This window comes from Canis lupus, chromosome 5 (assembly GCF_048164855.1).
Source record: "Canis lupus baileyi chromosome 5, mCanLup2.hap1, whole genome shotgun sequence".
NCBI lineage: Eukaryota > Metazoa > Chordata > Mammalia > Carnivora > Canidae > Canis > Canis lupus.
In genome coordinates, this window is record NC_132842.1 from 44,046,906 (window position 1) to 44,060,384 (window position 13,479).

A 13,479-nucleotide genomic window follows, 5' to 3' on the forward strand; every position below is an offset into this window, starting at 1 on the left:
AGTTAGATTTCTACTCATTGATCCTCTAATCTTTAATCAATATTGTGATAAGCTTGGGAGTCCTTCAGTTATTCTGGGAATATAGTTTATTCAGACTATGTAGAGGTATGCCTTGCTCTTTCCTCTTGTATTAGAAAACCCTAATGCTTCACTAGCAGCATTAACTTACCTTTTCCCTCATTTCTTTTGCCTTTGATCTTTTCTCTTTCCTGTTTTTAGCAGACACAGGGTGTGTGCCTATGCCTACACTTTGTTATTCCATCATACATAATGGAAACTGCATTGTGCCTGGAGCTTATTGGCAAAGTGATTAAGGAAGGGGGAGAGCAGGCCATCGCTTGCTCAGAACACTCAGAAGTCGTAGGCAGGAAATCTACCAAGGTGGTGAATGAAAAAAACGCCTTGGCTGTGTTCTTTCCATGTCCGAATTATCCTTATTTCCCAGGGGTAAAGGGCTTCTAGCCCCTATACATTTATACTGATTGACTCATACTAGCAATGATATCTACATCATTGTTGTGTGTGTGTGTATTTTAAAAACACAGGCAAGTATTAGCAGTAGGCTTAGGTGGGTTTCAGACGAGCTGTGACATGTCCCCAAGAGGAAGCTGCAACATTGTATGTAAGTGTCCTATTTGAGGTCCTGCTCTCTGCACACAAAAGTCACTGGGCCACAACGCTGGTGTAAGAGTGGGAACAATCTCCTCTGAGAGGCTACTTTGCATGCGAAGGAACTGGAGACATTTCTAATATTCAGTGCATATTATCTGAAAAGTGTAACAATCAGCACTGTTAGATCTGGGTCTACTTTCACTGTCCCCAGCAGCCAGGGGCCTCCCAGGGTGAGGAAGAACAAGGAACTATCACTTTGGTGGAGCATATTCTTTCAGCTGAAGGCTGAACAGAGTTAGAGGTCTATAAGAGGAGTCAAGCTTTCGGGTATAAATGACTAAATTTGTGCCCTTTCTGGGTGAGGGTGGGAGTTGGAGGTGGATGAAGCATTTGTCAACTTTGCCAAACTCTAAGGAGTTTGTGATCTGTTGACATAAACTGCACCACTAAAGCTCCTTTTTTTCACACTATGGGCAGAGTGGTCAGAGTGTGCGCTCTCATCACTGGTTCTCATTTTTAAAGCAGAAGTTTAAAACAGTGCAATTCTCTCTTTCCTCTCTTTGCTTTAAACCCCTGAAGACATGGAGAGTGAAAGCAGCGTGTGACCACTGAGTCAGGGTGGTGTCCAACCTCAGATTGAGGTTGTGAAGAAGGGGCTTTTTCAGTGTGGTCATTAATGCCAAGCTAGCTGGGAGGAACCAGAAAGCTCAAGAAACAAGGGGCCCAGCCCTTGTTAGGGGACTTCCTCCCACACTGTTGTCTATGGCTACCTGGCTTCCTTGAAAACACTGTAATCTGGGATTTGGGTGCATATGCATTTTCAATGCTATCACACTTTGTCAAAGTGACCAGACATGCTTAGTAAAGTGCAGCCAAACCAAGCACATAATTATATATATTAAAAAAAAAAAAAAAAAAAGCTAAAAAACCAGGTATTTAAATCAGTTTAAAGAAGCTTGCTAAAGAAAACAGGCTAGGTAATGAAAATCAGTCCTGCTTTTTAAAAGAGTTAAGTAGCTAGAATAAGATCCTAAGTTATTCTGGGGCAGCTCTGCCTGGTATCTGGTAACACTCCTGCAGGAATTTTGTTTGAGAGTGCTGTATTGTCTTCTTGGAGGCCTTATGTTGTCTCTGCAGCATGGAAGAAACAGCAATTGGGATCACTGGTGTTAATAATGTGGCCTCCGGAGCATGGAGCCTGGAATTATCACCTATCATCTTTCCCTCAAAAGAAGAGCAGTGGCAGTAACAGCTTGCCCTTGAAGTTTCTGGGACTCAAGAAGACAGGAAAGAACAACAATTTGTTTCTCAATATCCAGAGGGAAATTACAAAATTTCAGTGGTATGATAGACACTTAAGTACTTAATCCAAGAAATTATTCCCTAGTTGAAGCTACCCATACCCAGGGTGGGGATAAATTTCTGCCTGAGGGTCAATAGTAAAGACACAGCTCCCCTGTCAGGATAGGAGCCCCAAAATGTGCTCCATCCCTTTCTGAACCTTTATGATAGGAAGCGCTGGTTGAGAAAAGCCCTTCCTCCTACCCTAACAGGTGCAATGGCCAACCATTCCTTGAAAGGGCAGGCTCACCTCATTGTCCTGGTGATTAATCTCGCTGAGGTTTGACTGTTGCACCAAGACTGTTAGAAGCCTGTGAAGAAAAATTGGAGAAGAGGCTCAAAGGAACAGAATCCGTATGAAAAAATAACATTAGAAAGATAGTATCTTGAAGGACTCCAAATGAAGACGGGCCCTTTCTGTTTATCTAGGGGAAAGAGTCATAGAAAAGAAGACAGTGTGATCCATGAGAAGTCACCTGGCAGGGTTGCTCTATCTCTTCTTCCACCTCCTCTCCATCTCAGTGCCTCGGGTGCGGGTGAGCACAAAGGGAATGGAGAAAGTGTGTCTTTAGGCTCATCTGATTCACCAGATCTGTGTATCTATGATTGCACTTAAAGAACTGAAGTCCTCTAGTACTTATTCTTTATTCTTTCACATAAATGTATGCGATGCTTTCGAATTGCTTCACCGCTCAGTACACGTGTCACACTTTTTAAATGTATAGCTTATATTAGGAGACAGCATTTACAACTTGGCTTATTTTTTTTTTTTTTTGTAAAACATACAAATATCTAAGCATGAAATGATACTCATCAGTGTGAAGCAACTATCAATGATTCTCAAATTCAAGTTCTTTATCTCACTTGGGTCCCACACTTGGTTGACGGAAGTCAACACTGTGGGAGAGAAGTGGTTGAGTGTAGTGGTTAGGAAGCGAGACTGCATGGGTTCACATCCCAGCCTTGCTGCTAAGCAGCTTTGTGACGGAAGGCAAGTACCTTAATCTCTCTGTGCCTACATCTTCTCATCTGTAAAATGGGGGTAGTAAAAAGTGCTCACCTTATAGCTCAGTATGAGGATTAAAGCGTAACACAGCAAATGTTATTTGTAGAACACTTAACCCTAGAAGTTTTAACCCTGGCTCCATCCCAGAATGTCCAGGGGAATTTTTTTTTTTAAACCACAAATACCTGGATCCTTTATTCAGTGTTTCTGACTCAGTAGGTCTGGAGAGAAGCTCAGCTTTCACAGTTTAAAAGGGCTGTTCAGGAAATTCTGGTAAACAGGTCTGAAAACCACTGAGAAAGGTATTGAATAAATTAACTAGTGGATACTCATTGCTATGAACTAACTTGTGTCCACCCCCTCCAACCTCCAAATTCATATGACTCTGGTCTCCAGAGCTTTAGAATGTGACTATATTTGGAGACTAAGCCTTTAAAGAGGTAAAGAGGTAATTAAGTTAAAATGAGCCATTAGGGCGAGCCCTAACCCAATTTGACTGATGTTCTCAGAAGAAATTAGGGCACACATGAACATACCACAGGTGCAGGCTTCCAGAGGAAAGACCATGTGAAAAGGCAGCAAGAAGGTGACCATCTGCAAGCCCAGGACTGAAGACTCAGAGGAAACCAATCCTACTGACACCTTGCTTGTGAACTTCTAGCCTCCAGAAATTTGAAAAAATAAATTGTTGTTGCTTAAGCCATCCAGTCTGTGCTATTTTGTTATGGCAGCCCTCGCAAACTAATATACTCATCAAGATGATAAAGGATTGTCTATGGGGCGACAATGAAGGAAATTATTTTTGGGAAGAATTATTTGAAAAAAATGAAATGGCTTAGCCTTTCCCCCAGACAGATCATTGTCTCTCAGCTTAGATGACCTGTAGTCCTGAGTGTTAAACTGCTACCTACGATAGAAGAAAAGAAAGTGGGACAATAGAAGAAAAGAAAGTGGTCATGTGGCATTAGTGGTAAATGTAACACAAAGAGAGCTTAACTAAGGAAGCACTTTGGTTATTTGCTGTGGAGGTAAAATAACCAGGAAGCCAAAGGTTTAAATCTAGTTTTTTTTTTTTTAATCTAGTTTTATCACTGTCCTTTGGGGAGCCAGGATAATGCTCGGATTTCATTCTGCCCTCACTGCTGTGTGACCTCTCTGAGCTTCTGTATCCTTACATTTCTCATGGGTGTAACAGGATGGGGTAACAGGTGGTAAGAACGGAATACCATAGCAGGCGTAAAGCTCCTAGCACACAGACTTGAAAAGAACAGTGGCTCTGAATGCAAGCTTTCTGAATTCTAAAATTCCTCCATCTAGAGGGAGGAGGCTATAAAAATAATTGCACTTTTGGATAACACTGTTTTTATCTTTGTAATTATATTTCGCTACTGGATATATTTGCCCTTAGAGTTGTTTTATAAGGCTGGAGCGCAACTGGCAACTGACTTTCTTCTCTCTCTTTACTGGCCACTGTTTAATCTCAAGGCTCATTTGGTCTGAAATATGGAGGGAGTGGGAGGCAAAGGCAAGAGGTCAGTTGTGGTCCAATCTGGTTATCCTCGGCTAACCCTGAGTAGACTGAGATCATATGTAGCCAGACAGCATCTTCTGGGGGCTGCTCTAGGGCAGTGATCACATTGAGGGAAGTCGGGCTCTGACCAGATGGGAATGAGGGAGGAAGAGCAAGACCTCTTGTCACATCCTGCGGATGCCTTCAAATGGTCATGGGATGAATCCTGTATCTGGATATTTATTTTCTTCTCAAATCCATTCACTGCCCTGCAATGTTCTGCTTTGAGGTTGACCCACAATATCTTTATCATGCAGGCTCCCTTGCCCTCTGACTTCTTTCTGGGTTTGGCCAGGAGAACTGGCAGGAGAACGGAGGGAAGCCACTTCCTTTTCTGACTATGACTTTTACCAAAGGCCATGGCTCCTGCAGGTGGATCCTCTTCTACAGCCAGAGCTCTCAACAAGTTCCAATAATAGCTCCCTTCCTTGCCCCTCCAGCCTAGGGGTGGAACATTTTCCTGTTTTGTTTTTTCTTTTTAAGGTGGGGGAGTGGATGTGGGAAATTATTTCACCATCTCTTATTAATTTTCAATAGTCTTCCATTAAGCTTGCTACAGTTATCTTCTATTATTCCATTAGTTCCCTGTTATGACCCTGATTGATATATGCCAATCGATACTCCTTGATTCCCTTTGATTCTTGTGTCTCAGATTTGTCAGTCTCCAAAGATAGACACAAATTTACAGATAAATATGATCTCTCTCTTTTTCTCTTTATTCTCTTTCTTCACGTCAGCAAATGACGTGAACCACTATCTTGCTTGCAGGGCCATCATGTATTGCCTTGGTGGTGATCCAGACTGGACTAGAAAGCAGGTGTTTGGATTCTAGGCTGGGACTTCCATGCTGTTCCATGGTACATGACTAACCTGCCAGATGCTTGTTCCCCATCTGTCTTAATTACCAAGGGACTTGCAAACCTCTTAGTTTTGTTTTTTCACAGTCCTTGTTCTGTGCTGAGGTGGCTCAGTAGTATTTCTTCCACAACCTCCAGCTTAGTCTCTTTTTAGCATCAGCTCTGTCCTGTTCTCAGCTCTCTAGGCACAAAGCCTACCTTATCCCAAGTAGCAGGACAGCAGGCACAGATGCCCAGCAGGAGCATTCACAGACAGGCAGCATGGTGAGTGGTAAGACAACAGATGCTGGGGCCCGACTACTTCCATTAGAATCCCTGCTTCATTACCAACCAGCCAGTAAGCTAAGGCAAGCTAGGAAACTCAGTGCCCCTATTTTCTTATCTTTGAAATAGAAATAATAATAGCAGCTATTTATTAAAGATCTGTTGTGATTTTAAATGTGTTAATACATACAAAGCAATTAGAATGACATTTATATGTCACAGTAAGTTCTGTGTAATTTAATAATTTTTCTTTTAGACAGAGAGCATGGGGGCAGAGGTGGGGAGGGGGAGGAGGAGACAGAAAATCTCAAGCAGGCTCCACACCCAATGCAAAGCCCAATATGGGGCTCAATCTTATGACCCTGAGATCATGACCTGCACCAAAACCAAGAGTAGGATTCTTTTTTTTTAATTTTTAAGATTCTATTTATTTATTCATGAGAGACACACAGACAGGCAGAGACATAGGCAGAGGGAGAGGCAGGCACCCCGAGGGGAGCCTGATGTGAGACTTGATTCCAGGACCCTGGGATCATGATCTGAGCCAAAGACAGATGCTCAACTGCTGAGCCACCCAGGTGCCCCAAGAGTCAGACTCTTAACCAACTGAGCTGCCCAGGCATCCCTAATTTAATATTTTTTTTAAAAAAGCTCTTACTCTTTATATTTGGAGATTCCCTGATCTCCATAAGGTGATTGGTAGGTCAGAGAGAGAGAGAGAGAGAGATCAGCTAGATGTGTGCTGGGGGGTAGAGTGGAGGGGAGTTTGTTTCTGTTGGCTTCTCAGTTTTACTGGCTCCTTGGGCTCACAGCCTTGGATCTGGCCAGCACAGTGATGGTTGGGGAAAAGGGTCCCTAAGCTAGTTGTCTGCCCTTCTATTCCTGAAGCTGCTGATGTGAGAGTATCCTGTAATACTGTAATATAACATCCATACACAGGTTAGAATACATCACCTGGTAACTAGAGAGCAGAACCTCAAAGAAATAAAATTTCCTTCCCCACTCTGTCATTAAAAGCCATGAAAAGAGGCAGATCCACTGGCACTCTGGCAGGGGGAAAAAAAAAAGAATCTGCCAGTAACTATGGAGACTATGAAAAAGATCTGCAGAGAGCCCGGTGGCTGCCTTCAGAAGAAATCGCTGCTCGCCTTCCAATGCTAGCATGTGAAGCATTGTACAAACACAACTCCTTCCTCTTTGGAGCTTCATCGTAATGATCATGTCCCCTCTTTCACACTGGTGCCCCCTGAATGTCCAAGCCAAGGAAGCAAGAAATGCCATGAGGAACTGAAAGGGAGACAACCTAGACCTGCTGAGAAGCTGAGGGTTCAAAGCAGAAAGGGAAACCTGTGCACTTTCCTTTTGTACATCCAACTTGCTTTCCTGTTCATAATAAGAAATCCTTTATTCTTGTATCAGCTTAAGTCCCCACTGAGCTGCAGCTTAGCTTAGGCTGTGTATTGGAACTGGCTAGTTTGTCTGTGAGTTGTTTCCATCACAGAATCTTGCTGGGTGCAAAGGGCTAATTGAGGTGTCCCCTTGGCTTGTTTTTAAGCAGCTACAGTTTGGGGCTTCACTCTTAAAACCCCCCAGTTGAGCCCTGAGTAGAAGGAGCATACTATTCAGAAATACAAGAGTTAGTAGATTTTAAAATGAGTATGAATACCCAAGTACAGGGATACAATGTGGCCTTATAATTATAATTAGGGGACAAGTAGAGATTTTTTTGCACTAGCAAGGTAGGGAAGGAAGTTTCAGGGGAACTGAACGGTCGAGTTTGATGTTCATTGGATTCTAAAGTCTAGCAACAGTCTTGTAGGGGCCAATGGCAGGCCACCCCAAGATGGGCTGCTTTGGTATGGAATTATTTTGAGTTAAAAGTAATCAAAACTTAGTAGATTCAGAAAAAGCTTTTTATCTCCCCCTCAACTGCCTGCCTCTACCAGGAAGAGAACTATTAACAGAGATTCCCTTTTACCTAAGAAACTTACCTGCCTAATAGGGTAATCTTTGTTTTTCAAACATCTCCTCTCACCTTCCTTCTAATGGCCTTCCTCCCCTTGGTATTCTCAGACCCCAACCCTTCTCCTTAGCCCAGATAAGCCTCATGTTACCTTACTATGTCTGGAATTTCCATGTCTGTGTGGGTTCCCAGTACATACGCTACTAAATTTAATTTTTTTCCTGTGAATTGTCTCCTGTCTCATGTCAATTTGCTGCTTAGACCATCCAGAAGAATCTTGAAGCTTAGAGGAAACTCCTCCTCCCCAACACATCTGTATGGGTGACATATTTTTTCTAGACTTGTGTATGCTAAAGTGAGGAAAGCTGGGGTGAGAGTTGGTGCGGTGGTAGGAGCAGGGATTCATTCTTTAGCACTGATCTGTGGTATTTTTTTTTTTAATTTCTATCTACCTTCCATCATAATCACTACTACTGCCATCATTATCACCAACATTTATTGAACACTGATGATTAGCAGTGTTCCATGCTTTTCACATGTTTTCTCATTTACTTCTGCCTATTTATTCTGAGATAAATACTGTATTATTCATACTTTGTAGAGAATGAAAGCTAGCTGAGCTTTGACAAGTTAATATGGTCATTAAGAGGAAGACCAGACTCAAATCCAGTTGGTCTGACTCCAGAGCTGGCACTCCTGGCCACCCTTTACCTCAATCCAAAAAGAAGTTTCATTAGTTTTCAGGTACATATAGTAAAACAAGGTTACAAGTGAAGAAACCAGGCAAAGAAAACAAGGGCAGGACAAAGAAGATGTGATTATGATCCTTTCTACATGTGTACCAAAGGTGGGACATAAGTTGGGCTTTGAGTTTTATACAGAGAGAAAAACATAATCCTAAGTCACAGTGTTCACATAGTACAAATAAATAATTATCAGGAGCAGCACAGCAATTCCTCCTTTAGGAGAAATATTTTTTTGCTGTTTCTCATTTTTTAGATGCTGTGACGAAGTATTTTCTGACAATGAGACAGTAAGGAGTTTTGTAAAGGTAGGGCTTAATGACAGAATGTGGCCATTAAAGTACATCCTATAGGGTCCACAACAGTGGATCCTAGGAGCATATCAGGCCCACAGGGCAGGTTACTTATCCTCACACATGCACCAGGGCAGTAAGTTATCTTTTTGGTACCTCAGCTTCCTTATCTGTAAAATGGGGATAGAAATACCTATCACATAAACATGTGGTCAAGATTAGATAATACATGGAAAGCACTCAGAACTCTGTGTAGAACATGGTAAATTATGTGCTGTGTGTTCTCCTTTTCCTCATCATTGCAAATGCTGCTTATATACTTTGTGGTTAGCCAAACCAGCCTAAAGTTGTATCCATTTAGGAAAATTAAACAGACAAGTTTTCATGGCCTAATGGAAGGTCACTCCCTCTGCATTATGCCTATCAGGTTAAGAGTACCCACAAGCGAGACATATATATATATATATTTTAATATATTTATATATATATATATATATATTTTAGAAAACTATTACAATTACAATTCCACAAACAAGTGGAATAAAGAAGGCCAACATTTGTGCCAGAGAGCATGGCTTAACTACTTTCTGCTTAAAACACTGAATGCAGATGCTATCAAACACTGCCATGGCTATAACATTTCTCATAAAACAATGATAAAATATCTAATTTTAAGCAATGTAATTCCATAGGGAATTCTTTAAGGCAAGCTAGTTTCTAAACGTTCTCTAGGTAACAAAGCCAATTGCTTTGCTATATGGGTTGTTGAGGTTTAACCCAATTCATTTCTGGAGAACATTTATCAGAAATGATTATTTTGATTTTGGAATACTTAACATTAACCTTTGGGTTTTCCTAGTTACCACAGTTAGTATTATCATAACTCAAGCAGAATATTATCTTCCAGAATCAGCTAAGTGTCCATTTAGGACAATAAAACTATATCATCAGCACATAGAAGGATGTTTATTTTTCTGGCTTCAGCTCTTCCGAAGGTGGTGGCTGGGTCACTAGGTATAATTTCAAGAGAAGGGGAAACTGCAACTCTGTGTTATCTCTGTTATAGTGATGTAATGTAGATCCTAGAGAGTCTAGGGCCACTGCTGGGCGTAATAAGCAATATTAATATGTCCACAAAAGAGGAAGTACAATTGGATTGGTTTTCAATTTATTACTGCAGTGATTCGAGATGATGAGCCTAATCAACTGACCAAATTGACCTTGAGTGTGATTTTGACTGACAAAGCTTAGTTTACCCGTCGGTTGCAATGGCATGACAGAGTCAGCTTTCCACCAAAATTCATTACCCCATTTCTTGTATTGGAGCCATTGCCAGGAGATGGATTCTATATTCCCAAGTGTTCCTTATACCCAGGTGTGGCATAGGACCAGTGTGGTAAGAGACTAGTCCTTATTAAAAGAATATGATCTAAAGTGAATGATATCAAAGGCTGAGATTTTAAAGAAACAAGGAGGGCTTCTCCACACTACTATTTCCACGTTTCCAGGCTGAACAAAGAGGATTCTGTGATCCTAGAGGATGGTGGAGCCATAAGATGGAAGAAACTTAGATCCCTGAGTTACCATGTGGAGGGGAGCCACCCCAAACCAGGAACACCTACATTGGACAAAGAATTTCTTGTGTTAAAATATGGAAGCTTTGGGTTTAATTTGTTACAAATGCTATAATCACCACAAGAAAGGCATTTATCTTCTAGAATCAGGCAAATTTTGAAATGACCGCTCAGTGAGGCAAGTAAGACCAAATAGAGCCAATCAAGGCAGAACAGTCTTAAAGTTACATTTTAAATATATTTTTAAAAGATTATTCTTGGGAAAACAGTGTGATTTTGTGACTAACTATTTTTGTGGATTGTCCAGAAAATTCATTCTTTCTTTTTCCCAGTTCATCAAAAGAGAGTCATCCCTTTATGATGTCTATTGATTGTTAGCTCTGAGCTTGCTATTTCTTCTCCAAACTTCCTTGTTTTGTTGGCTTTGAGTAAATCCTAGTTTTTTATTATTCCTGGATATAATCCAATGATAATAAGAGGCAATGCTTAGTTGGGAATAGTTCTGGAATTTCCCAGAGCCTTTTAGTGTAAAACAGAGTGAAATGAAGAAATCAAGTTACCTCTCAACCTTGGTCTCATGAACCCCCGCAGAGCCTTAGGTTTAGTTTTGGACACAGGGTCTAGAGGATGAGGCTCCCAGAATGCACCCCTGTGGTACTGGCCTGCACCAAACTCTGGGGAATCCTAAATTCCTATCAGAGGCATGTTCTGTGCTACAGAGGTTAAGGAAGTGCCCAGAATGTTGCTGATGCCACAGTGGGAAATGCTGTTATTAGGTGCTCCAAGGGGCTTTTGAAAGATTGTAGACTGAGGCCTTTTAGATACAGAATTGGGGAAGCTACACTTAGTCTGGACAAAACTTTTTCCTATATTGCTCAATTGTCTTACAAAAATGTGACCCTCTTGATCATCTAACTTACTTGAATATATTTCTTCATACAGCTCCCTGCAACTCACTGACCTGGTTTTCTTTCTAACTCACTCATTTCCCTGTATCACTCTACTTTGCTGGGCCCCTTGCCTCCTTCCAACCAACAAATATTGGCATGACTTTGGGGCATCTGGGTGCCTCAGTTGGTTAAGCATCCAACTCTTGATTTTGAGGTCATGATCTCAGGGTCCTGGCATAAGCCCTACATCAGGCTCCATACTCAGTGGAGAGTCTCCTTGGGGGTTCTCTCCTTCTCTCTCTGCCTCTTCCTCTACTCACTCTCTCTAAAATAAATAAATGAATATTAAAAATGAATGTTGGCATGACTCTGACTTCAGAGTCCAGTCAGTGTTCTTCCACTCCCCTCCTCACTATTTGAAATTATCCTATTCATTTTGAGATTATCCTATTTATTTGTTTACTAGTGTGCCACTCAGCTCCTTCACTAGAATGTAAGCTCTGTGAGGTCAGAGATGCTATAATGCTTACTGGGAACCCCTAGGGCATACAATAGCAGTTGGTCCATGATAAGCACTCAACATTAATTGAATCAATAAATGCCTGATTAAATGAATGAATATAAGAATTCAGATGATGAAAAATAGGATTTCTTAAATCAGAGATTAGAAGAAAAGGGTTTTATTCAATAGGAGGGGAATGAGAGTAGAGCTTAAGAATCTTCCAGGGTATTTTGATTTACCGAGATGTGGTCCTGTCCACTACAATGTCAATAAAACTGGATGGGTTTTGTTTTTATTCACTGCAGAGGGTTGATTAAGTGACATTTTAATCCAAGTTAAGTCCTTCCCAATGTGAACATTGTGTGAACCTGGCTACTTACCTCACATCAGGCTCAGCAGTGGCAGCGTGCAGTGGCAGACGGCCATTTTTATCTGGGATATTGTGCTTGGCACCATTTCTAAGCAGACTCACACAGCCTTCCAGCCAACCCTGAAATACAAGAGCAACTGTGTCATTATATAACACAGCTTGGTATAACATAGACCAACAAGCTTTCTCTAATTTTCTTTCTCTTTTTTCTTTGGTATGGCTAAAAACATATTTTATTTTATTTGAGGTGGCTCAGGATCACAACAATTCCAATTTAGGCACTTCAACAGAGGACTAACGGTCTTGAGGTGTGGATTCCTGAGTTTCCTAGATTCCCTTATCTGTCTCCCATTCCCCATTTCTTACTTGCTGTTTTTCACTTTTATACTGAGTTGCTGGGGCTAAATGTGGCACATGGTACCTCTAGCCTTCTCATTCTATGGGTTTAGCTCCAAATGATGCTTGTCAATGGTCTGACACAGGTGCCATGATCCAATTCCAAAAATTGGGCTCCTATGTCATTCTTGAGTTCTAGCCTTTACTCTGTGCCTCAGTTTATCTATATCTGATAAACAAGCTTTGGTCCACTTTTCCAAGTTCCCTTTCTATTAACCACAAGGATAATATTTTGCTTATTCTAGTATGTCTTTTCCCAATGTCTAGAATCCTAACCTGAGCCCTAGTTCAATGGCTGGGACCCTGCCATCTTGTTGACCAATTTTTCTGATGCTGAATATGGGGGTATCACCAGGATCCTTTAAGGGTTCCCTATTGCTGTGTTTCACTCACTATGAATTTCTCAAGAAACTTTATGCGAACTCTCTTCTGTCCACTAATTCTCCAGATTGAGAATAGTATTACTGCACCTCATGCTTGTCTCATTTCAAAGAGCAGGTAAAATGGCAGGCTAGTTCTCACTCTCTTTCTGTTCTTTACTACCTTAATGGACTCAACCCTACTGATAACCAACTTGGCCAAGAAGTATGCCTCCTACATTCATCTAGAGCCATTGGAGTTACTTATTCAATTGTAAGTAGACATATTAAGTAGATGAGGCTATTATTATGAAGAATAATATATTATCTCTCTCTCCTGCCATTCTCCATTCCTATATAGTTAAGCATCAAGACTACGCAGTCAGATGAAAAAAATTACTGATTTTCCCTCACAATACCGGAAACAATGAAAGTGTTACTAAATTAACGGAGAAGAGAGATAGTAAGAAAAGAAACTTATGGCTCTGGAAAGTCTGGAAAACAAATCTTTCAGTAAAAGCACATTCTCATAGGTTCTAATATTGAATATTGTTTTAAATTGGCTAATAATATCTAGGTCTTAAATAGAAGCAAATGTTTTTCAGCCTTGAGTTACAGTTCAATAATGTATTAAATCTGGTTTTAGTTTCTAAGGTCCGAGTCATCAAGATCTCTGATTAAAAGGAAAAAATATGACCCGGAGACCCACAAGAAAGGCATGCTGGACAAATTTGAGAGT

At 41.0% G+C, this 13,479-nt stretch overlaps 1 protein-coding gene across 5 annotated transcripts in view; it reads right to left on the reverse strand.

The window, feature by feature from the left end:
• Positions 1-13,479, reverse strand: part of ANKRD55 (ankyrin repeat domain 55) — a 113,784-nt gene that overhangs the window by 32,828 nt on the left and 67,477 nt on the right. For all 5 annotated transcript variants that reach the window (XR_012031205.1, XM_072826487.1, XM_072826488.1 and 2 more), the window contains exons 5-6: positions 11,996-12,105; positions 2,204-2,264 (exon numbers count right to left, since the gene is read on the reverse strand). Coding sequence is in view for 4 of the 5 variants with exons in the window: in XM_072826487.1 (XP_072682588.1) it covers positions 2,204-2,264; positions 11,996-12,105 (171 nt within the window). In the remaining variant the exon portion in view is untranslated. The remainder of the gene's footprint in view (positions 1-2,203; positions 2,265-11,995; positions 12,106-13,479) is intronic.